Source organism: Hipposideros armiger, unplaced genomic scaffold (assembly GCF_001890085.2).
Source record: "Hipposideros armiger isolate ML-2016 unplaced genomic scaffold, ASM189008v1 scaffold_77, whole genome shotgun sequence".
In the NCBI taxonomy this organism is placed as follows: Eukaryota; Metazoa; Chordata; class Mammalia; order Chiroptera; family Hipposideridae; genus Hipposideros; species Hipposideros armiger.
The window spans coordinates 2,963,379-2,989,403 of record NW_017731427.1 but is presented as its reverse complement, the minus strand read 5'-3'; the positions used below and the strand labels follow the sequence as shown (position 1 = coordinate 2,989,403).

Below are 26,025 nucleotides of genomic sequence, written 5' to 3'. Positions count from 1 at the left end.
TCAGTGGCATGCTAGCTAATGTGTATGCAGTAGTACCTGCCCTCACCCTACAAGTTTAGATCAGGGCTACAAAAATTACACCCAGTAAGGAAAACAAATGCATATTAAATCCTGTTTTTAATAATGTAGGTCAAACCTCCATCATTTATGAACTTTACAGATAAGAATTTTTCCTTTGTTTCTCAGCTGGATTTATAATGAATCTACACAGGTGATTTATACCACTAAAGCCACATTTTAGGGATCAGCGTGGCACAGAAGAGTATCTTCTTTAATTTGAATTACCTGCATGGTTTCTATTTATTTTGCTGATAGATATTTAGACCATGTAACTGTACGATCTTTAGAATGTCTTTTGGGAAGTCTAAAATAAGTTTAATTTGGGAATTAGGTTTAACTTTAATTTGTCATCAAAAAAATTTTTTTTCCATGTATTCATTTGTTAGGTATTGAAACATTTCCTTCTAATGGATAGTTCTACACATCAGAAGAGAGTTTTCCGATCAAGGCTTCTCACATGCCAGGTGTCTAGCGGGACTCCAGGTAAACTGACAGCAGCCCTTGTGTGTCCCCCATTCTTTCCCGCCAGACACCCAACAGGATGGTGGAGGGCAGCCCCACAATCCCTTACCTGAAGCGCTTGAGGCCAGATATGTTTCAGAATTCAGAATTTTTCAGATTTTCAAAAGGAAATTAAGTTGCATATATTGTGTATTTTACGGCATCCTCAGCGTAATGAAACGTGATTTTTCCTACAGTGAAGCGTAGGACTATATTCACAATACTTAAGAGAGAATGAAGACCTTAAGTTCCCTCGCGTCCCTTCAGGTCAGGTCTCACCCAGTGAGCTCAGATCAGGGTAGATTTGCCGTCACAAAGTCAAGATAGATTGGGAAGCTCTCAGAACTGTTTGGAGCTTGGAATTGGGGTGAAGGAATCGTGGGTCTGTGTTTAGTCACAGCCTGTTTCACGGGCCTGCCTGTCTCTGGAGCCGCAGGCTGGGGGGCAGTTAACGAGCGTGGCCGCGGCCTCAGCTCTTGTGGGCTCGTGGGCTGGCCGCATCCTTTCCTGCGTTGTCGGCGTTCTCTTTGGAGCTCTCCTCACACACCTTTGAAGACAAGTGGTGTTAGTTACATCTTCAGCCTCCTAAGCCTGCCCCGGTTATTGGCTTCCAACTTTGAAGAAACGTATTTTACTCCCGATATACTCTCACGTGTCTTATCAAGTATGTACACTGTTTTCTCACTTTTGGGGGGATCTGGAATTAGTTGGCACGGTTGACTTAAGAAGGCACAAATGGAAAACTTCACATTATAACGCTCCGCTTTTCTGTCGATTTGCATGGTGAATATATAAACATAGTGACAATGCTAAAAAGAGAACTTTGCCCACCATTCCAGCTCTGTACGAAAACCAGTAAAATGTGCGCCATGCCGGCCTGTTGGCTCTGGGTAACCAGAGTTAATGTGGGAGAGCTCGGATGTGCTGGGGTCACTTTTCTTTTTCCCCAGGGGGTGAGGAATAGAATGAGTCAGCCTCATGGATTAATATTGAAGATCTGCAGTAGCTCCCAGAGTTTGGGAGTCTAAAGAACTCTGTAAACAAACTTCCTTTTGGGGGGATTCTGTTGGGCTTCCTTACATGTTGCATGTTTCCTACTTGGAATCGGTGAGTAGTCACACTGTGCCCCGTGAGTGCCTTCCCTCCCGCCATACTCCCCATCCGGGATGCGCTTCCCTGGCTGGCAGGACTTCCTTCATGCCGTTGGCTGGGGGGATTGACCAGTTGATTTTTAGAATATTTTTAAAAACCCTTTTTAGGAGGCACATACGAGTGTGGGGTTATTTGCACATACATCTCTCTCTCCTTTTTCGTTGTTTGCAGAGCTGCGTGCAATGCACGCAGGGCTACACCTGCAGCTTTATTCCCTGCCCTGCGCCATCAACGTCACCGAGAAGAGGCTAATTTTAGATGGGCCCCTCTCTCCGCAGACAGGAGCTGGAATACATTCTGCAAGTTTGGGGGCACCCTCTGCATGTCAGCAGCTGCACTGCCTGTGCATGCACGGTGGCCGGCCACACGGCTGCCGAGGACAGCTGGAGCCAGGCTGTGGGCCAGCGAGAAAGGGCGGCCCCCAGAGCCCTTGAGTGGGGGCTGCAATGACAGGTGCTGGCTCCCCGCACGCCTCCCTTCCCTGCCTGGTTTCTCCTCTGACTCGCTTTTCCTCATGTTTTGCTCTCCGTCCATTTTCCCTTCTCTCTCCCACCTCCTCTGCCGATTTTCACATGTCCCTTATAAAGTTTGTGCACAGTTGGAGAAGCTATTTTGCAGTATCTTCAGAGGACAATTGCTCCACAATCTAATAAGTCATAATAAATATACTTCCGGCCGATGGGAGAGGGACGGTGAGCTGGGAGCCATAACGGCTTTGCCAGGGCTCTTCCGTGGTTATTTGAACGGGTTTTCTTGCAGTTCCATTTTGTATCTTGTGTATATATGAGCTGGCCTTCATTATTGTGCTTTTTTAATGCGCGTTGGTGGATCACCAACTCGAATTAAGAAAATGCTGTGTGGCTCTCGACATTTCCATTAACTTTTCTGTTAAAATCTGAGATATTTATACACACACATTTCTATAAATGTAGTTCAAGGGTATTGGCAAAACTATTTTTTCTCTACACATTCGCTGTTCATAAAACGCTCGCGGGAGAAATTGTCTCTGTGATATTTTAGATGGGTTTTTAAATAAATTTCAGGTATTGTGGGGCTCTGCAGTGCCTTTTATTTCATTTTCTCAGTAGACCCAGCATAGTGAAAGCTTTTCTTTTGTCTATCGAAAAACTGCTTTAACTGAGTAACAATTATGAGTTTCTTTCACTTTTTAGTGATAAAGGCAGCAGCACCCCAGAATCCCCAGGTGTGTGAGTTCGTGTCCTGCACCTGTGCGGTGACGTGTTCCACAGGCGTTATCTCCTGTAAGCGGAAGTGAGGTTCAGTCACGCACACTTCCTGAGCTGCCTCAACTCCTTCTCGGGACAAGCTGGGGGTGAAAATAAGGGAGAGCAACAGTAGACATCCCTCTGGCTTGTTGACCTGTGGAGTTGGGTCCCTGACTTCCGTTGTTACCTTTGGTGGCCCCCAGCTTGTGCCTTGATGCTGTTGGGTAGAGAACAATGGAGCGGCTCTCATGTCGGCACCAAAACTGACCAGCTTGGCACCCTCGCGGAGGTCACATCTTTTCTTTAAACGTGAGATTTCTCAACCGTGAGTCCTGACGATCAGAACTGGCACCAATTCCTACCTCATAGAGCTCATTTGCTCATTTCTCCAATTGTTTGTTCATTCCTTGGCTTATTTATCCAATAAATACTTATTTTGAGTGCCTGCTGGTTTCCGGACCGTTCTAGAAGGAAGAAGACTAACTGGGAAGGCCCTTGAGGTAATGGATCTCGCTGTATAGTGAGAGCATTTGGAAAACGAACACAGTTATCAATATTAACTTTATATAAGATATTTTATTATGCGGCCCGTGGATGTAAAAATTTCATTGAATAATGAAATAAATGTTATCAGGATGGAAGACGGGAAACAAAAATCTATTTTCCAATTTCTCCCACTTGTCTTTTCTTCTTTGCCACCACATAATTTAGCCGTGAGCTGCCTCTTGCCTTTCCACCAGCTGTAGGGCAACCTCTGCGCTCGTCAGGACTTGCTCTGGTGGCTTGAGTCCCTCTCTCTCAGCTCTTCCGTTCTCAGACAGGAAGACTGCTCTCCCTGCTGAGGTTTTGACCCCAGACGTATTCTCTTCAGGTCCCGCTTTGCAGCCCCTGCATCTCCGTCTGTATCTATTAGGAAACCCTGTGTAATCCACAGTGTGCACGTGTTAAGTTTTGAGAGCACTGGTCATCCCCCAGTGGCCCTGCTGATGTTCCAAGGGTGTTGGCGTGTCTCAGCCCCTCCCCATGTGACAGGTGTGTGGCACTTCCTGCCCCGTGACCTCCCCTGGAGTCATGACGGTAGGGCGTCAGGGTTCTTTGGGCAGACAGACCCAATTCCGGCAATTTCCCATCCCTTTAAAACGTGCAGCTGGCAGTCGTGTCTTCCTCGTGCCTCCTGTTGAGGAAGGGAATACAGCTGGAGAAGAAGGTCGGAAGCCTGCTCGCAGGTTGCTTCTCATTTTTAACACTAGCTCCAAAGTTGCATTTGTACCTGGGAGCATTAGATTATAAAAAACATGGTTAAGGGACAAGTTTAATTATTGAGTTATAAAATATTGTGTGGCATTCTTCTCAGTGTATGTACCTTTGCAAAGTGCCATGATATAATAATAATAATAATAATGATGATTTAGTAGTAGTAGTAGTAATAGTAATAATAGCAATGAATATTTTCTCTAGAATTTACTCTCCATGGGGATGGGGGTCTTAGATGTCTTGTTCATTGCTATACACATAATGCCTGGAACAGTGCCTGGTAAATAGTAGGTGCTCAATAAATATTTTTAGAGTGACGGACTCTACTGTATTCCTGAACACTTTACGTGTATTATGTAGTTTAATTTTTATAGTGACCCTACTATCATCTCCATTATATAGAGTGAGGCTTACCAGATTTGAGGTCATAGAGAAAGGTCATGAGGTCATTTAGCATAAGATAGATAAGGTCATATAACTGACTCCTTGACCTCTGAAACCACCCATATGTTGTTTGTTTTAATTTTTGTCACATAGTGCCCTTGAATCTGTCTGGGATTGTTGGGGTTTGGGACTAGTAGTCAGGAGGATGCCTGGACTCTCCCTGGCCCTTCCACTAACCGGCCAGGGGGCACCTCAGCTTCCTCCTGTGTAAACGCAGGGAGCTGGACCAAGGCTCTCTGATCAGTTCTCCTTTGAAAGCTGGCATGGTTCCTGTACCTCCATTGGGAATCTTTCCATTGCCCTCCAGCTCCATGTATGAGATAGAACAAAAATCTTACCCTTCACGGGCCGGCCGAGTGGCGCGTTGGTTAAGAGCTGGCTTGGGACGCCAGAGGGCCTCGGTTTGGATCCCATATATGAGGGCCAGTGACACTGCCCTCTACACCTAAGATGATGAACAACAGCTCGACCTGGAGCTGGGCTGCCGTGAGTCGCCAGCGATGGCGTAGGCTGCAGCCCCTGTGGCAGTGGGTTGCCATGGGCTACCGTGTGTAGCCAGCAGCCAGCGTGAGCGGCCAGCAGCCACAGTGAGCGGCCGTCCAGAAGCCTGCGACTGATCTGCCTCGCCTGGGAAGAGCGCAATGATGGTGCCAACTTGGGCCAGTGAAGCAACGTCCTCCACAACTAGATTGAAGAACAAAACGACAGCAACTTGTCTGTTCCCCTTCCCCCAATTCCCCAGTGCTGTTCCCATCCCCCCAATTCCCCAATAAAAATCTTTTAAAAAAAAATCTTACCCTTCACGTGCTTACACGCGTGCATGTGTGTGTGTGTGCGCGCGTGTGTTTGCATACCACACACGCTTTTTGTTTCCATTTTGTTTTTTCCTCACGGCTCCAGCATTATTTTCCGGGAGAGACTGGATAACCTCCATTACACAGGCTCGAAAGTTTAGGGATGCTTTTAGAAATAGTCCTCATTTGTAAATAACTCATTGTGTGGCTCACTTATTCATTTATCTGAAGCTGTCTTGAGCAGGTTCACGCTTTGTTTTTAGCAGTACCTGCCAGTTGGTTCGTACTTTGTGGTCTTGTGTGCTACAGGTGGAAGCAGACATCTGCGATCAGAACATGGCATGGGCAGAGTGGTCCATGGTACCATAGTGCCCACGACTGGGCTTCCTGGACACCACAAAACTGCTGCGTGCACTGCCGTCCACGATGGAACTCCCACTGGCAGAGTGTAGACGGGAGTAAGCTAGAGCTGCCTTTGCGGGGGACATTGGAGGCTCTGAGATGACTGAGAATTGGCAGATGGGGACATTAAGTCAGTGTTCTAGGAAAAAAGTCTACATGGAGAATACTTGGTTCGCTGTCTGTACAGGGGCAGTGTGTTCTTGCAGTGAGACCAACTCAAAAGTGCTTGTTAAGGGGACCTGGCTTTGAGTTTCCATGGAGCCTTGAGGTGGTCAGTGACGACACCGCGGGGCTCACATGTTTGAGATGAGGACGTGTCTGCGTGGCCGTCACGTCTGGTGCCAGGGGCAGGATCCTGGTTTTGCGGGGAGGTCTCTGAAGAAAAACAGTGCAAAATGATGCATACAAAATGAGGTGTGAGGTTACTGTTTATTTAGTACAGGAAAGGAAATGACAATAAACAGCACATCTGAAAAGACGGAAAAACATGACGAAATCCAGAAAAATCACTTACTATTGTTAACTAGTTGCTTGACACAGCTGTTCGTCCGCATGCTCTGGCTGCACCGAAGTTCATCCATTCCTGCAGCACAGGTGATGGAGGTGCTTTCACTTCTGACGGTGGGGCTCCAGACAACGTGGGGCTTTGCACCAGCTCAACCACCTTTATGAAATCTAGACCAGGCCACTGGGCCCTTATGCTGCCTCTTAAATGGAGGGACGTGCCACGAGGGAGGCTGAGGGGGGCATCGGCACCCCAGTCCCAGTGACAGTGTCCTGAAAATTTTAGCCGGCCACGTGGACACAGATTCCTAGGGCTCTAGAAAAGGCCAGGGCCAGGGACGGCCCTTAGGGAAACCCCCCACTTAGAGCCCTTGGAAGATAATAGTCTTAATTAAGTAAACAGTTGATTTTTCAGCATGAACTTTTCTTTTTTAATTTCAAGGGGGAGCTTCAAAATTATGCTGCTTTTGAACTCCTGAAACTTCTTTTGGCGTTTCCCGAGAAGCATGGTGGTCATGTGCTGATTTCCTTACAGAAGAATATGGACACTTTGACCACAGGCGTATCATGTTCACAAGCACATTATTATGCAAATTATGTAATGTTAAAAAATTAGAAAATAATTATACAAATCAAAATTATACGTGTTATAAAACCAAATTTTTTTATAAAAATGGAATTCACTAAATTATGTTTTTATTTAAAACTGTTGGTTATATAAAAAGATTCTCATTCTCTTGGGCATATCTTTTTGAGTGAGATTAAGACTCAATTCCTTTTTTTTTTTTTTTTTGAATGGATTTTAAGTGCCTTCCTCCCCGCATGAGATGTATACACTGATATTAGAAGCAGTTGGCTCAGAAGCATCAAACACGGGGAAAACGCTCTCTGAACGGCAGAGGGAAGGCCCAGCGTCGGTCCCCTTTTTGAGAAACACTGTGTGTCTTGACAGTTCGGCATCTGTGGCAGGGTGTGGCCATATGTTTCTCTGCAGTTCTTTGTTTTGTGTTATGGAGAAAAATAGGATTAAAGTGCTTGCTGCCCCTCCTTGAGCCCGTTGGTAGAAGTCATCCTTCAAAGATAAACTATGAACTTTTGACCTTGGGAAATAGAAATATCCTTGCAGAATTTAACATTTCAAAAAGTAAATGGTAGCTTTACCAAGCAAACCCACACGCGTGTACCGCTGTCTTAAATAAGGAAATTATAAGAAAAGCAACTGCCCTCTTTTTCTCTCTTACATGTGGTTTCAGGTCCTCTTCCCTGCAAATTTCAGGGCCAATGAGTGGATTTTTAAAGAGAGAAAGACATTGCTACTTTTTGGGGCCAAATTAGGAATTTTTATGAAATATTTGGATCATACTTGTATGTGTAAATCGTCATGTGCCACAGCCAGGCTGAGAAACGTCATGCGTCACCAAGGGCTATGGCCCTGTGAGTATACGAAAGGGTCAGTCCCTTTAGTGCCTATTCTGCCTTCCGTTCTGAGCCCTGGAAGATTGTCCCTGCTCCCAGGGGCTGTGTTAGCTCCTCTTTGCTTCTCAGTCCCCGTCCGTGCTCAAGCTTTGTCTTTTTCTATCCCCCCAGCTGTGGCCTAAGGCACCAGGATTTCTGTTTAAACTGAAAACGCCCAGTGGGAGCCTCCTGTGGTCTCACCTGGAACTCCCTCCTGGCCGCACGGGGGTCCCATTCAGATGGGGGTGTCTGCTGTTCAGGCACTTGCTGTGATGAGTGCCTTCTCCTCTCCTTCCTTCTAAGTTTCCTCAACACAAGGACCCATCCCACAATTCTGTAACCATCACAAAACACAAACCTGCTCAGTTTTGGTCTTCAGCGTCACTCAATTTTTAACTGCCAGTCGAACCTGCTGTTTCAGTCACGGCACTCAGAACAGTGGCTTATGCACCGACTGGCTTCCGAGTTGAGTGCTTTGCTGCAGAAAGTCAGTGCTTACTGCGCAGTGCTCAGGGCCACCTGCACCCTGTAAGGCAGGATGCACCCTGGCTGGGGGGCCTTTTTTTTCGCCCCCCCCCCCACTGGCAATTGTTCCCTCTCATCTATCAACAGGTGATTATTGAGCACTTACTGTGTCCAAGGCCTGGACCACAGGAGCGACCATGACATCCCCTGTGGAAATGGGTCACCTGTCTGAGGCACACCTTGAGTGTCCTGCGACATTAGAACGTGTGGGTTCCAGATTCTGGGGGTGGGGTGGGTGCACGGCTCCTGCAGGCCTGTGACACATCTGGGACTAGAAGAGCTGTGCTGTTCAGTCCCCATCTGTGTTCTGTAAAAGCTGTGGCCGTGTCATGAGTTTGCTGTTCAGTACAGCGGAGGGTTTGCTGGCCATGGCCTGCCTCTGCTGGCCCATTGGGGGCCACTTACTTCACTGCATGGGGCGGGGGTGGTGGTTCTACACTGTGACAGGCCCCCCACTCCCTCCTGACACAGGAATCCCAGGGGCGTGTGCTTTCAGAGGGGTCACGTGCATGGACGCTGGGACCAGACTGGCCCTTTCACTGTGGAATTGGGCCACCGATGTCTCCCCCATGTTGCTATGACTCTCTACCTAACTTCTCTGATTTCTTCCTTGTTCAGTGAAGCTCAGAACAGATAAGTAAAAATGAAAACCAGAGGGAATTTAGTAGTTAAACCAAAAATTAAAACATTAGGAGTCCATCTGTCATTTCGGGAGGTTGCTGTCGGGTCAGGGTGTCAGCAGGACTGTGCCCGCTGGCTCTTGGAGTCTTTCCTCACCCCTCCCACTATGGACAGCAAAGGAGAAAACTGCGTTTCGCCCTATCATTTGCGCCAGTGCTTTTGAAGACTTGAACTAGAGATGGAACCTCAGATGAGTCGTATATGTGCTCAGGCGGCCTTGTACATGTTAGATATTGATAACCAATGGTGACTGTTGACTGACCCACGGACAGAGTCCCGTCCTGACTACTCAGCATTTTGAATGTGGTCATTGCTAGTCCCTCAGTGACAGGAAGGAACTGACTGATCGTCCTGGGGATTTGCTGTGCCAACAGCTGTTTTCTAATTGGTGGGAGGAACTTATGACTTCACCAGGTGGGAGGGTGACTCAGAAGGGTCCCCCCCTTGGACAGCCTCAAGAAACTTGCAGTGTCGTCATTCAGTGAAACATCTTGCAACCAACTGAGGTCAGCAAATGGGTGTCATGTTAGTCATCGTGAGTGAACTTCCATGACCTTTGATGACTGGGTAGCAAACTGCTCCTCCCGTATGATTTGGGTTGTATTGTGTCATGTTCAAACGGAATGGTAGCTGGTGTCTGCTACACGCATCATACAGCTGAGAAATCACCCTGCAGAGGGCCCAGCGTTTCCAGACCAAACGCTTACAGAGCGATGATCATTAGATCTGGTGATAGAGGGGGTGTAGGCAGCGTGGCAGGGGGCACAGTGGCTGAGATGGAGGGGTGGGTGAAGGGGTGGACTGACGGCCGCCCCACTTCACGGCCTCTGCTGGGCTTCTCAGTAGCCCCTGCTTCTTACTCAGAGGCGGGTCTGCCCTTCATGTAGGCGAGTCCCAGTCGCGACTCCCGCAAGTGTGTGTCACTCTGCCCTGCAGATGGCTCTGGCTCTCCTGGAGATGCGGACTGGGGTGCCATCATCTGCAGGAGGACAGACCTGGGGCAGGGCCTGTGAGGACGGGGGGCCCTGGGTGGAGGGTGCCTGGACGGTCCCAAGGGTGTGTGGTTAAAGGGCCAGTCGTGGATGACTCAGGCTGTGTAGCTTCAGTCGGCTGGCCTGTTTCCAGCCTTCCTGGGCTTTTACGTTGCCGCTGGAGGAGGCGACCATCGCACACAGCAGTGGTGTAGCCCGGTTGACATCTGGTCCATTCTTCTGACTACCGTTTTTGAGGGTCAGCCATAGCCAAGGCCCCCCTACTGGACATGTGGAGAAATGTTATCAGGAGCTCGGGTGTTTAGTTGGGGAGAAGAGACTTGTATGTATGTGTCTTAATAACATGGGGAGTGCAGGAGGTTCCGGGAGAATTTCAGACAGCTTGTTAGGGGCAGTCAGAGCCAGGAGGGATGACGCTTGTCGGGGTGGGTTGGGGGTGACGGGGATGGTGAGGAGATTGGGGGCCCTGTGGCACAGGCAGCTTGTCGGTGGTTTGAAGGGTGAATAAACTGCGCTTGTCACTGTAGGTAGCGGTTGGAAAATCCTCTCTGCCATGTTTGCAGCCGCGTTTGTTAGCAGATAGAGTAGTAAGAGCTGAGGTGTGTTCAGATTTAGAATGGCAAACACCATACTGTTTTACATGTAACGTAAATTACCAGCAGTTCTAAATTAGCTCGAGAGTCCAAAAAATATTTTTATGCATTTTGTATGTACACAATCTCTGCTGAGTTTAGCTTGGATGGCTTTGCCTTTTCTCCAGATTATTAATAGGGTTTTGGTGCAGACGTTTCAGCTCTAACATACCTGTGCGTTCTGGAAGCAGCATGGCTGTGGAGAAGTAGGGCGAGCACTAGACCCTTCAAACCCATGCAGCTGGGTAAGCAGAGGACAAGACAGAAAACAGGAATACAAGATAGGTTTCTAATAAATTAGAAAGTACTACAGCAAATTAGGAACACGGTTACAGAAGCTTGCTGGGGGCACGACGCTGCTGGGTGTCACAGGAAGGAGTGTGCAGCCAACGGCAGAGTGGTATTGTCCGAGGACTGGGCCCCACTGTGCCCCACTGCACCCCACTGTGTCCCACTGCACCCACTGTGTCCCAGTGCAGCCCCACTGCACCCCACTGTGCCCCACTGCAGCCCTACTGCAACCCACTGCAGCCTCACTGCACCCCGCTGTGCCCCACTGCACCCTCGCTGTGCCCCACTGCACCCTCGCTGTACCCTACTGCACCCCACTGCATCCCCAGGTGTAATGCATCCCCAGGTGTAAACTCTGCCATAGGCGGCCCTCACACCTGGGTCAAAACATCCAGATGCTGGAAGACCCCGTGTGAGCCATGGGATGCCCACGGCAGCCGGACCTTCCTCCGTGGGCCAGCGGAGGACGAGCTGACCCCGTGGCAGGAGCTCCGGCAGCCGGACTGGAGGCTGGTTTTCCCCAAGCCGTGTGGGTCGCTCATCAGAACATCCTGTGGGCCACTCCTTCGTGGCTCAGTGGCTTTGCAGATCCGGGTGGGCTTCAGTCCTTGCTCTGAACCCCTGGTGAAAAATGCTCTGGGGCGTTCCGTGCTCTGATGGCCTCAGGACAGCGTTTGGCTCACCCCCTGTGTTCCCATGCACCTCATGTTTGTGACGTGAGAGAGTGGATAGTAGTTACAGAATGAGGACTTAGTTCAGTCGGAGTTGGTTCAGGTAGCTGAAAAACCAAAGAGCATTTGACCTAATTCTTTTCAAAGATTGATAATCCAGCCCTAAATATGTGAAAGCACCTCACTCGCGCCTTTGTGTCCTCTCTGCTCGCCTCTGTCTCTGTCTGTCTTTGTCCCCACTTCCCCTTTCTTTCCCTCCCTCCCTTTCTCCTTCTCCCTCCTTCCCTCCCTCTCTCCCTCTCTCCCTCTCTCCCTCTCTCTCTCCCTCTCTCCCCCAACACTATCAAGAAAACTCCTTTAAAAGTTAATGAAGGACTCGCAGTGGAGCCCTATTAGGCTTTCCTTCCGTTAAATGCCTGCTACAGACTTTTAATGGATGTTTTAACTAGGCATTGTTATCAAAAGGACTATTGCACAAATTAAAACCAGGCCCACAATCTGTGAAGAGAAACTGGATTTGCGACTTGCCTTTAGGTAAAAAGAGAAGAGAAGAGAGGGGTGAATTCCACGTCAGTATTTTTAGAAGTTAGATGCAGGAAAATAGCCCACGCCAGAAACACACAGTAAAATGCACTTTGCAGGTGTCTGTCTTTTCAAAGTGAAGACGTTTCCAGGAGCCCCTGGATTTTTGGGGGTATGTCACTGTTAATTTTAAACTAGATTATTGATATCTAAAACACCTTCTTAGCTTTTCCGATACTGCACCGTGCTTTCCAATTTTAAACAAAAAAGAAAAGATCACGACTTTCCAGGGGCTGTCGATCTAGACCTGAGCCATGTCCTCACGCTAACCATAAGAATACAGAATTTTAAGGGCTGCTGGATTTCTGGTGTCATTTTATTCTGCTTTATGGTATTTTAGGGAGTTTCCCCCTTTGGCCCTATGACATTTGTTTACCGAATCTATAGATGTGTGTTTCAAGTCTGGGGCAGTCTTACCTGGACATGTAGCAGAGGCACGTGCACTCCCACAGTTCCCCGTGACCGGGAGCGTCCTCATTAGAAAGAAACTGCCATTCAGTTCGTGTCACAAAGTATTCATAATCGTGACAGTTAGCAAATAATAGTGAGTTGTCTGGTACTGCCCACTGTAGGTCCCACAGCAGGAAAAAGGTTGTGTCTTCCTATTCTTTTTTTTTTTTAAGATTTTTATCGGGGAATTGGGGGCTAGGAACAGCACTGGGGAATAGGGGGAAGGGAAACAGACAAGTTGCTGTCGTTTTGTTATTCAGTCTAGTTGTGGAGGACGTTGCTTCACTGGCCCAAGTTGGCACCATCATTGTGCTCTTCCCGGGTGAGGCACATCAGTTGCCGGTTTCTGGACGGCCGCTCACTGTGGCTGCTGGCCGCTCACGCTGGCTGCTGGCTACACACGGTAGCCCATGGCAACCCACTGCAGCAGGGGCTGTAGCCTACGTCATCGCCATCGCCAGCGACTCACGGCAGCCCAGCTCCAGGTTGAGCTGTTGTTCAGCATCTTAGCTGTGGAGGGCAGTGTCACTGGCCCTCATATGTGGGATCCGAACCGGGGCCCTCTGGCATCCCAAGCCAGTTCTTAACCATCGCGCCACTCGGCCGGCCCTGTGTCTTCCTATTCTAAGTGTCCGGTTATTCTGGGTGTTACTGTCAGTCAGCCCTGTGTCTGCCTTCTACTAATCCAGTTCTCTGAAACAAATTTAGTGTCGCGGAGAGTGTGCCCCTCTAAACACGTGCTCAGTTCCTTCCTGTGCACACTTACCGGCGACCGGAGTGTCCCCGCCGTACAAGTCTGTAACCCACCGATGGGCGTTTCAGGTTTTGCTTCACTGAAAGCAGACATTTTAAAGGGAAAGTCCAGCCCAGGGCATTCGTTGGCGGAGCATTTCCTACTGAAGATGGGATCTGGAGGGAATAGGCTGAGATGCATGTGCTACGCAGGGCTGTCTGGCTGCAGTGCCTGTGACAATGTGACTAATGTGTGTGCGTCCCATGGCAAAGGAAGGAAAGGAAGGAAAATGATTTTCATGGGGTGGGGGTCCCTCCTCACTTCAGGAAAGTGGGGGTGACCTTGGGAGCCCCAGGTCTCTGTTCAGCCCGTAATGGGGCATCGTTGGTTTCTATGGTGTTGGCACACAGACCTGGATGGGTTAGAGAGAGAGAGAGAGAGTGTGTGTGTGTGTGTTTGTGTGTGTATGTGTGTCTGTGTCTGTGTGTGCATGTGATAGAGAGAGAGAGAGAGAGAGAGAGAGAGCTCGCCCTACATCGGGCCCATTGAAATGCACCCAAATGCAATGAGTACTCTATCACTGGATTGCCCATGAGCTCAGAGCACAGAGTGATACTGAAATCTCTGCTAGTAGATTTAATTTTATGAGCTGTATTATCCAAGAAAACTAAGCCATTTAGCTCATGTCCGAGTCGTGGGCTTAGAAGAGGCGATGGCTTTGGTTCTCTGTGAGGGGAAACAAATTAAAAAAGCCTATGGCCTCCTTTTCTTTTCAGCACCAAGCTAGTTTAATTGAAAGAATAATTTGATTTGCTGCTGCTATAGCAGAAGAGCTTGAGATGTGGCAAATTTTCTCTCCTTTCACCCAAACTCAAGAATTTAATGCTAGCAGGTGAAGTTCTGAAGGCTGCTATCAAGTATACAGAGACAATAACTGTCTTAAAAGCGGAATTTTGTCAATATTTTTTGCTGTGGGCCAAAGAACATTCACAGTAATGGAGTGCTGAGGCCGTGTTGGAAGGTGCTGTAGTGAGGGCTGGAGGATTTATTCCAAGTTTGAGCCCGCGGGATTTGGGCCGTATATATGGCTTCTCTGTAATCTTTTTGCTCTAACAAATGCAGGCACCCAAATATAATTTTCTATTCAGGAAGAGCATCCAGTGGACATTTCTACACAGGATGGTACACTGGTAGAATGCCATAGCTTGTAGCTTTATTTCAACGGCCACATCAACCCTGCCAACCTACTGTTTGCCATCACCAAATGTCAGTGACAGGTATGGCACGGTGGTGCAGTGCCAGAAACCTGCCCTGCTGGGGACATTGTCTTGTTTTCAGAGCCTGGGGTCACGCCTGCCCCATCTTTGGAGGCCACTGCAGCCAGCCACCTGGGAGGAGCAGCCGCCTGTCCTGAGGGCCACTCCTTCTGCCTGAGGCCCTTGCCTTCTCTCCCAGGGAGCGAGTCCCTGTGCCCTTGGCTTTAAATATGCCATTTCACCATGCTTTTGCAGAAAGTTGGTTAAAAAGCAAATTGCACAACCCACAAAATGTAATGGCCTTTATGACTTAAAACAGATGTTAGATTCAGTTGCATGAATTGCCTTGCCCCTTCAGTTATCTTACTTTGCAAAGAATTATCCCCTGAAATTTCATTTTGGAAAATGTCTTTTTCTTCATTCCGTTTGTGAGATCCGCCATCTGCATTTTTTAAGGCTTCTTCTGGAAAGCAGTTTTCTGCTGGAGAGGCGAGGCCATTTTTGTAATTTTACTAATATTCTCTGAATTTAGTATAATGAGAGAAATGGAAGAAAGGCCATACATATGTGTGTGAGCTCTCTCATGCACACAGCTGGGAGACACACTTCTGTCCTTTTGAGGTGTGAAACATAGCAGGGACTTTTATCGTTACATGTGCTTGTTGCTGTGCTTATTTTAAATGTTCAGACTTTACTTTTTTTTTTCTTCCTGTCCATTTTAATGGAAAAGGGTAATAGCCAAAGATTTTATTTATTCAGAGCCATGGTTCAGGCAAAGTGAAAGTAAACCTTAGGCTCCCGGTTGCCTTTGAAAAACCAGAAAAAACAAAACACTGTTTTCTAAAACATAAAGATAAGGGCAGTAGTCAAATGCTTTGGTTTCTGAGAAAATGTGGGAATGATGGAAACCATCTAGCACTGCTTTTTGAGGATGTATCGGAAAAGTATATGCGAGCTTACGAAAATTGTTCTAATACCGAATCTATGCCTCCAACCAGACAGACAAGACTTCCATCACGCTGCAGCCAGCATCAGCAGGGAGTGTCGGCCTCACAGTATCCGTGGCTTCCATAACTGCCTTCAGTTCAAGTGTAAAATTCTTCTGTGGGTCCCCCATAATAATTCCGCTGGCTTTTAATCAAGACCCCTTGTCTTCCCCAATATCACGATGCGGTTGTGTGTAGAACGTGACGGAAGTGTGGTAATCCTTGGGTGGGTTAGGATAGAAAGTACATTGTGGTCCACGTATTTCTTTTGTGCTCATCTTCATGTGTGTTTTTCAGGCATTAATTTGGGATCCTTTAGACCCTCCTATGTTGTTACATGTAATCCAAGGGTTGTTACTATGATGAGATAGGCTGAGGAATGGTGAACTCGGAAATGTGGAAACTGAAAATATAAACATATTTTTGTAAATACAGTTGACAGTTCATTAATTGGCCCATATTAATAGAGGGTCAGAGTAAAAGAAAACAGAAAAACCACAAATTCTAAAGGATTTTTTTTCTCCTGTGGAACACATTTTATACATTTTTTATAGGCAGCTAATGTTTCAGTTAAATGTGACAGACATTTGTATATACTCATATATACTCGCCTAATTATATTTTCCCTGTAACTCGTACAATCACGTATTTGTCCAGTGTGTCTAGCCTCACAAACTGTGATCATTTGATTATGCTTTATAGTGTCTGCATTCCTCGCTAAGTCTTGTGTGATCCAGCCGGGCATTTCTTTTTACTGGTTAAGAAGCATCTGCAGAAGCAAGGATGCAGAAACCTGGGGTTAAGACGCAGGTCGAGAGAGTCAGAAGCCAGTGGGCTTCAGGACAAGGCTTTTCTGTTTTGGAGGCTGTGTGTGTGCTTCCCAGCAGGGAGGGGACTGTCCCTACGCCTGCAGCTCATTGAATGGGGGAGGCTGAGGCCTGGGAGAAGGCCCAGTGGCTGTCACCTCTCACCAGGGGACCCTCCCTGCCCTGCCCTGCAGCTCTCTGCCTCTTGAAGGGTGAAAGCGGAGTCTCCCCACCACACTCCAGGTCCCCTGGGTGCCCAGGTCCTGGCTGTGCTCCTTGCACACGGCCTGCAGGCCCCCCACCGGCTTGGTCATCAGCACTTGCTGCTGGGCAGCTGTTCCAATGACACTCCTCCCCTCCCCCAGGATAGCCCTCCTGCAGCCCTTCCCAGTTGTGGGTCCTTGGGCAATGAGTGGACCTGCCCAGGCCCTGTTGTTTCCCCAACTCTGAAGTAGAGGCGTGGGTGAGAAGCAGGTTTGCGGTGCCCTGGGCTCTGCCCCCCAGGCCTCCATCCTGCTCCCCGATCCATCAGCAGTGAACCCCAGTCTCTGCTTTTAGAAACCCCATTCGCTTGGACCCCCCGGCACCCCAGCCTCGCGGAGCGCACTGTGCTGGCCTTCCTTGCTGGACGGAGGGCAGCTGGTGGCTGGAACTGCCTTCGCTTCACCCCGGATGGTGCCCCATGCACGCTGGACCCCGAGTGAACGCCTGGGGGAGTGAATGAGGGGGTGGACAAACCGGCGCACCCCCAAGCAAATGGGCCGTTAATCCTCCCACCCTTCCCGACCTGGAGCCTGAGCGGGGTCCCTCCAGCAGGGCCACCGCGAGCTCTCTGGTCTTCGGGGAAGCTGGGCACGTCGGGGTGCAGGCCTAGCTCATCACTAGGTGTCCGTTCCTAGGAGAGCTTTCGGATCTTGACAGCAGGATGTTTCTTGAGGAACTCACCAGAGGGCGTAACTCGGACTTACCAGCAATGTGGGAAATGGGGCATTTAGGGATGGGCAGTTGAGGTGCTGGGACGCCTGCAGTGACAGGACTGTGCCCAGACAGCCGAGAGCCTTGCCTCGGTGGAGGTCTCTGACTGTCACGCCAGGGTCTGCCTCTTAAAGGTGCCCCAGCCCTGGGCGTGTTTGCGGGGGAAGGGGCCTGGGCAGTGGGAGTGTCACCATGAACCCAGTGTTTGCACTTCTTCAGACTCTGTCATTGGTGCTGGCTTTTTTTTTTTTTCCACTTGCTTTTACCAATGGCCGTGGTTTTTTTCTTCTTTTTACTGCTAAAGTCCATTACCGAAGAAACTATTATTTTACCTTTTTTATTTGAGAGAAAGTTATGAGGACGTAACCCGTCCACTCAAATCTTTTTGCCTCTTTGTGCAAGTGTTCCTGTTATACAGAAAATTTGGAAAATATAGATAAACAAGCCCAAAAGCCTCGTTCATCCCTACCCTACCCAGATGTAGCTCCTGTGAACATTCTTATCTGGATTGCTTTTTGGCCCCTACGTATATTTTTTAAACAAAAATGAGGTGATGGTAGTATTTATTAGTGTACTTTTATACTCAGTGGTGAACGGTTTTCACACATGACTTTATACATTTTCATGATGATTTCTTTGGTGAAAATTTTTGTTTGACTTGACAGTGCTTGGTCAAGCTTTGGTACCTATTGCAAACCCACCCTCAAAATATATCAGTGTATCTTTCCATGTAAGTGCATGGAGACGTCATACCTCTGAGCCGTTGCCAACAGGGTCTTTTAAATTCTGTTGTTGTGGCCAGTTTACTAACCGTGAAGTAGTGTCTCCACGTTGTTTTCTTGGGTTCCAGATGAGGGCGAACATTCCCCATACATTTTACTGGACAGACGTGTTTCCTTCTTTTTGAATTATTTTTACCTATGTTCTTTGCTTGTTTCTCTACTGCTGTGTTCATTTATTTCCTTACTGATTCGGAAAATCTCTAATTAGGATTTAGCTCATCTTTCTAGTATCTCTGTCATAGCAGGTGATTCCCTTTGGTTCGACATTAAAAATGTAGTTTGTGAAGTTTTTGCCCTCTTCTGTCACCTTTTAAGATTACGCAGGTGATTCACACTTATTTTGGAAAAGCTCAAAGAAAAAGAAATTGAAAAATAAGTGAAGCTTATTTGAAATCGCATCATCGAGAAATAACTAAAATGGGTATTTTGATGCAGTATATTCTTCTGGATCTATTCCTACGCAGAGCTACATGTATGCATATTACATATGTATTTTTACCAAAATGGTTTCTTCCTGCACATTTTCTTTTATAGACTTGTTTTGCACATAACGTTTGCCACGTCACAATAAACCTGCTTTGTCATTTTAAGTACCTGCATAGCGTCCCATTATCAAACACGCAGACTATTTGTAAAATCATCCTGTTGGTGGAAATTCGGCTCTTTGTTTCAGCTGTAAACAACTGTGTAATTACTATCTTTGTGTGTGTATCTTGGCAATGGTCTCATCATTTCCTTGATACATTCCCAGAAGTAGAATTACCAGGTCAAAGGTTTGGGCTGTTTTAAATTATTTTGGTCCATATACTGCCAACCGGCCGCTGGGGAGGCTGTGCACGTTTCCGGTCCCACCGGCGGTGTGTGTTTCTGTTACGGTGTTTTTTGATGTACTGAGTTGTTTTTATGTAGTTTAATTGGCCCTTTCCTGTATAGGTTCTGCCTTTGAAATAATGTTTAAAAGGTGCCTTCCAACCGTCAAGAGTATGTAAATATTCTGTTTTATTTTCTTCTAGTATTTTTATGGATTCATTTTTTTTAATGTGAATATTTGGCTTCTCTGAAATTAATGTTGGTATTTGGAGTGAGGTGGGCATCTAACTTGTTTTATAAACAGTTTTCCCAATTCCATTTATTGAAAAATCTGTGCTTTCTATGTTGAATTCTAAATGCTGCCTTCATCTTACATGTGTCTGGGGCTGTCTCTCACCTTCCTCTCCGCTTATGATTTCAGCCAGTACCCTGTCTGCTCCTGACCCATGTCCTCTGCTTTAATGACTGTGGCTATATAGTATATTTAAAAATAACCTGATAGCTCTCTATCTATCCCCTATTCTTCTTTTTATAAAGAGTATTTAGTTTTTTTATTCTTCTGTATTAGGTGAACTGTAGAACCATTCAGCAGCTTAAAAAAATACCTCAGGTATTTTTTTGGTTGGAATGATATTAAATTAACCCATTCAGGGACACTCAGCATCTTTCTAATAGTAAATCCCCCTTTTCTAAAAAACAACAACAACAAAAAAATGGCATACGTTCAAATGTAGTCAAGTCCTGTTTTAATCACGTCTACAAAGTTCGGTGGGTTTTTCTCATGGGTCCCTCATATTGTTTGCTATGTTAGCTCTTCGGTTTGTCATTTATTTGCTGCTCTTGTGACTGGAGTTACTTTTCTGTTACATTGTAACTGGGTATTACTGGTGTGGTAAATGCTGTTGTGTTTTGACCCCTTTCCAATTAGCAGAAGCTGCAGTTCCCCTCTGCATAAGCATTCAGAGTCTAGACTTCAGTGCCTTTTATTGCCACCTTCCCCGTGGCTTTTCTGCTCTGAAAAGGCACAGCAGCTCTTCAACACTGATGAACCAATGCCGAATTGTTGTGTTTTTGGTTTTGTTTTTTCTTAAAGTCAAATATCAGTTAGGACCATGCCTTAAAGATCTGAAAATAAATCACGGAGGATTAAAAAGCCACGCGAAAGGCAGCCCAGGGAGCACTGGCTCCCAAGGGGAGCAGAGACTGTCCTTACGGGAGCCGGAGGGGGGAAGGCTAGCCCTCCCCAAAGTGAAGTCTTTTCAGAGTGAATTGGCAGGAAAAGGGGCTTAAACATGGAGAAACAGTGAGAAAGACTGCATTTGAATATGAAAAATGCCCATGAGGCTAGGAGGCTCAGGAAGTGGGGGAGAGGGTCTGATTTTTAAAAAGTGTGTTAACCCTGACACCCTCCTGATGCTGCCACAGGCTTCGATTTAGGGGTAGCCTTTGACAGACATCTTCCAAACGTGCCACTTTCGCACACTTACCAGTCGTTGCAGTGTTTTCTGGCCACAGTGAAAAAAGTCTTTAAAAACTGATAAAATCACATGGGCTTGCACTCGTAGTGTTTATTTTTGTAGTTCGTGCTGAATTCCTGTTGAATAATCTAGACATCCTTTAGCCCCTGGGCCCTGAGTAATAACTGAACTATTTATGTTTTTCGGATAATCTCTCATGGTCAGATTTAGCCCAATGTAAAATAATTTTCCTTTTTTTCATGATTCCATTTGGTGTTAGCAATGAAAATTAAATCTTTGTGTGTTATCCTGACACACTCTAATTTGGAAATGACGGTCGTGGTTTTGCTCAGCGTTTATAACACGTTGTGGGTCCCTCCTTGTCACCCCGTCTCCCTCTCTGTGAAGAGGGAATGCTTACCCTTTTTGGGGTTCAAGGAGGATTTGATGTGATCCTATATACATAAGGCTTTGATACATTCATAAAGATGTATATACCTTTTCGAAACACAATAAAAGCTCACCAGTTTAGAAACCAATTAATTACCATCTTTATTTTTCTGCAATAGAGCTAAAAATCAGAAAGGATAAGAAGACATAGACATCATAAGTCCATGCATTGAATTCATATACAGAGGGTGCCAAAACACATTTCAAGAAAGGAAAAAAACTGTATTAAGATTACGCTGATAGTAACCACTTTGAGCACCTCTTGTAATTGCAGAAGTCAAACGTGACTTGTATTCATCTTTGATTATTGGTATATATTGAGTATTATAAGTTTAATACAGTTTTTTCCTTTCTTAAAATGCGTATAAATTTTTTTGGGCACCCTCTGTATTTATTGATAGACAGTATTTCCAGGTCCTCACTCACCATTTAAATTTTGTTTTTCAGTTACACACATTTCTCATATTCATGAATATCTGTTTGTCTAGACTATAGCAAATTAAAAGTAGCAAATTGGAAGTTGGGGGAAGGCTCATATATAACAGTGAGAAGTCAGGGCAAAGACCTAACAGTAAGGGAGAAGAAGCAACTATAGTAAAAGAATAAATAACATGAAAAGCACAGTATTGTAGGCCATTTATTAGAGATAGAATAGTTCCTTGCTCCTTTGTGGCGGTTACGGATTGTCCACGGCTTTTATTTCTAGTGAACAGGAAAATGTTAAATTGTGTACAACATGCTTTAAACAATGTGGCAGAAACATGTATATTTTATATAATTTTCCAGTGTTTAAACATTTTTATACAGCTCTGTTTAAAAGGGTAAGCCTTCAACTATCCAGAAACCTCAGCCTCCCCAAATGACTCTCCCCTTGGATACTAAGTATTGCAGCTTCGCTTAACAATACACTGTAAGTCATTGATAAGTGTCGCTTCTTCCTGCATTTTATGGAAACGTTTTTGCGTACAATTTCACAATGGTGGAGCATACTTTCTGCATCTGTTTTGATGTATACGCATGTTTAAGTCGAATTGGCTGGAAACTATTTGGTTCTGTTCTTCTGACGTGTCTGTTTCCTGTCTCCCTCCTCTTCCATCTGGGGTGCTTTCTCCAATATGGCGCCTGGGAAGGGGTAAGGCCATCGTGCGGTTTCAACATATGTGGGTCTGGCTGCACTCACGTCTGCCTGTTGGCCTCCCGTTTTTCATCTTCACACCCCATGGAGGTGGTGTGCTGCCCCTCCTGCCAGCTAGGACTCTAGGAAATGTTACCTCAATGTGTGAATTTGACCAGCCGGACATGTTTAGCTCAACAGGAAGCAACTGCGCTAAACACAGGTAACAGGCTATTTACACTTACGCAGAATAACTTTTATAGTTTAACCAACCTTTTTTTCTTTTTTCTGACACAGCTGGGATACAATACTTCTTAAAATATGACTGCTTTAGACTTGATATGTGATACACTATCTAAAAATAATATCAGGAAAGCGCTACTTGTATTTTTAGTAGCTATGTAAAGTTTGGTTTCTAACATTTCTAAGAAATTACTTTTTATTGAAAATTGCCACCTGAACTGTTTGATTTCGACTAACCACAATGGAATTGTCACAGTGATCCTGCCGTTACAGAAGCAGCAGATAACAAATAGACCACCTTTTTATTTTATTTCTTGTACTCAGGAGGAGACGGAACTAATGAAAAAAAATAACATTTGTACTTATGTACTCGAAGGCTGTCATAAGAACTATTTATTGCTCATTAAAGAAATTAAATTACTTAATGAAGGTAAATTATTGGCTTAATTTATTAGAAATTTAATTTGGGAGCTATTTTCATAGGGATATTGGACAAGGCAAGAATGATACACTCTAATACATAAAGACACTCAAATGACTTTAAATAGGCAACTAACTGTCTTTCAATGGAAACAGATATTTATAGGCTTTAAAAAATAACAATTCTTCAAAAAAGACCTATTATTAATATAACTGTGCAATCAGGAAGGAAGTGTGATTTCTTTAAGAGGAATTCGTTTTCAAAAGTAGTATTGCTTATTATTGATAGGCCTCGCGTCGTCACTTTGTTAGGTTCTATTTCTAAAATAAAGGCAAACTTGTTTCTGGAACTAGGGCATCTGTTCATTGTTAATTCTGAGTCATTAAAGACCAGAAATCAGACTGTGATTGGCGTGTCCCGGGTCTGGTCATGGCAGACACGGGCCTCAGAAGTGTCTGAACCCCGTGACCCATTTAGGTCGTGTGCGTGTGCTGATATTTGGGATTCTAAATTCAGCCTCCTTTTCCAGGCCTTAAAATAAGATATAGTGTCATTGCCTGTGCTGGTTAGTTCCTACTTCCTCCTGTTTTAAATGAACAAGATGGGGCAGGCACAGATGCCTTGATATCTACGAGTATGTGTGAATTAGCGATTATGGAGGCAGCCAGAACTGGCAACTTAAGGACAGGTCACTGGAACCTTCTGGAAACATCATCATGCAAGCAGGGTTTCAGAGAGTTAGGAGGTAGATGGGAGAATTGTGAGGAAAATCTCATTTCTTCTCTAAATAAACTTTTTTCTGGTTGAAATTTTTAGCGATTTTAGCCATTCCCATGATTATATGCAGCATGGGATCTTTGGATCATTTCTAAAGCATCACATGGAATAAGGATTCGACACACATGATTACTGTGCATGTCACCTGCCCACTTACGAACCCAGCTACCGAGCTCACTGCAAGCTGTTTTATGCTTGAAATTAAGATTTTTGTTTTATCTCTAAGCTGTGGCATTCCAGATGAAGTAGTTTTACTTAAGACAGACTTGTGGGAAATGCTATTTAAAAAAACAAAAACAAAAAAAACCTCTCAGATAACTTGATTTATTGTCTTTTTATTGGAAAATAATGATGACATGTATTTATATATGTGAAGCATCCTGTTATATATCTGCATCCCCGATGGAAGGACCCAAGTACTGTTTGTGTAGTTTTTAAGAAGACAGTCAAGAGCTTGATCTAATTGATCTTCAGTTGAGAGATCATTAGTGAACTAACCTCCTTCATTGACAGGTCACTCAAGACCCCAAAGACCATGTGATTTCCTCTGCCTGGCAGCAATTCATTTGAAACATTTACCAAACCCTTAATGTACATAGAAGCGGCTGAACTCTTTTTACGTGATGAGTCCTTTTCACTGATGTCCTAAACCATGCTCCTTTTAGTTGTGTGCCAAAAAGACACACAGTTGGGTCGATACTCCAGAATCTTGATGAGGACAAAGCACAGGATGTGTGACTTTAACCAATTCCTAAGCGCAAATGCTTTCTGTGAGAAAACATTTTTAAGGGTTATTGATTGAGGGTTTTTAGTAAGTTACTAATCTAGGAAATTGTTCATTTTTTAAAAAATTGGTCTTACATTGCTTAAGAAGCTTTGTGTTAGTGGGGAAAAAAGGCTGGCATCTGCAGATAAGCTAATGACCGCCTTTGGTTTGATTCTGGACATTTCCATCTGATTTGATGTCTCTGGAGGAAAGCCTAATATCAGAGCGTCCCCAGTAGCCATACGTGTAGCCTCCATTCCTCCTCCGAGTGGCTTCAAACAACGTTCTTAACGTTCGCTACTTGATGCATTGCTCCTTTGGTCTCAAAGCTACTTTAGCCGCTTCCTAGCTCTGTGACCTTGGGCACGTCACTTGCCTACGTTTCTTTGTCTGTAAGACGACAGAGTTGCTGTGAGGAGTAGATGACTTACGGTAGCTGACGTGCTTAGATCGGGTCTGCACACCGTGCTGTGGACGTGCTGGCTATGTCGTCGCTAGGTGGGGCATTGGAGAGGTAGTGACCTGGGTGTCCTGGGTGCAGGGATAGAGCGATGCCCCGAGCACGTGCAGCAGGGCTCGGCAGGCAGCCTGCACCGCCTCCCAGGACCTGTCTGCTCCTGGCCTTGAGCCACACAAGGGGTCTGCAGCTTTGCACGGTGTGGGGAGGCCGCTGTGGTGGTCCCTCATGTGTGCTGCTCCACGGTCGCAACTTGGATTTCGTTGGGATGCGCCGATGGGGTGCTGGTGGCACACACCATCAGGGTGCTCTCTCCAAGCCCCCGCCGCCCCCAGCCAGGTACATTTTGTATTGAGATAACATCTCCATTGTATATGAGCTACTTACTATCTGACACCCGTAGGCACTTCTTTCAGACTTAAAAGCCCACGTGGAATAAAAGAACTGTTGCTTTCAATAAGTGAATTATTTGCTATAAAGGTTAGGTAATTTTTATGTAAAATTACAGGTATTTATATTCTCTTAAATATAAGAGATTTAGTTTTACCATTCTCATTAGGAAAGACAAAAACTTCTTTCTTTGGGGAAAGGGATTTTTTTTTCTCCTAGAGCAGTGATTTTCAGTAATAAATATATTTTCCATAGTGATATAAATGTGTATGTCAGTGTATTAGAACCATACTTTACTGCAGGTGATGCTATCTGACGTTTTCTATTCTATTAAAAAATGTTACTAAATTGATTTCATGACCCACTGAAGAGTTGTACCTCCCAGTTTAGAAAACAATATCCGGGAGTACCCACGGGGGACCCACGGTGAGGATCAGGGAGGAGTGTGTCAGCCACTCTGGATGATGAGGGTGGTGGTGGTGGTGATGGTGACAATGATGGTGATGGTGATGGTGGTGACGGTGGTGATGGTGAAAATGGTGGTGGTGATGGTGACAATGATGGTGGTGGTGATGGTGATGGTGGCGATGATGATGGCAACAGTGGTAGTGGTGGTGGTGACAATGATGGTGACAATGAGATGGTGATGATGGGGATGATGGGGATGATTATGGTGGTGATGGTGCTGATGATGTTAGTGTCAGTTACTATTTATTCATGTTCTTAACTTATTTTTTAAAATATAAAAATAATATTTGCTTATTTTAAATAATAGGGTAAAGGTATATAAAGAAAGAATTACCACTCATAACAAGAAAAAGTTAAAGACAGCTATTAATCACCCCCTCTCTCCATTTCTGTTCCCGCTCCCCACACGGTAGCCAAAGTCAGCAGCCTGGCTCAGCCGTCGTCCCCTTCCTCTGTGCTCGTACTCGTGTGAAAGTGTGTCCTGGAAGTGGGGTTTTCTTTATCTTCTATGAAACAGA

At 45.8% G+C, this 26,025-nt stretch overlaps 1 protein-coding gene across 3 annotated transcripts in view; it reads left to right on the top strand.

Moving 5' to 3' along the window:
• Positions 1-450: 450 nt before the first annotated feature.
• The window catches only part of TSHZ1 (teashirt zinc finger homeobox 1), a 55,602-nt gene continuing 30,027 nt past the window's right edge, over positions 451-26,025 (top strand). Inside the window, exons 1-2 of one of the 3 annotated variants that reach the window (XR_002124102.1) lie at positions 451-2,166; positions 2,886-3,520. Coding sequence is in view for 2 of the 3 variants with exons in the window: in XM_019643406.1 (XP_019498951.1) it covers positions 468-543 (76 nt within the window). In the remaining variant the exon portion in view is untranslated. Of the gene's footprint in view, positions 2,167-2,885; positions 3,521-26,025 lie in introns of those variants that run through there. The other 2 variants (XM_019643407.1, XM_019643406.1) reach the window with 2 other exon arrangements.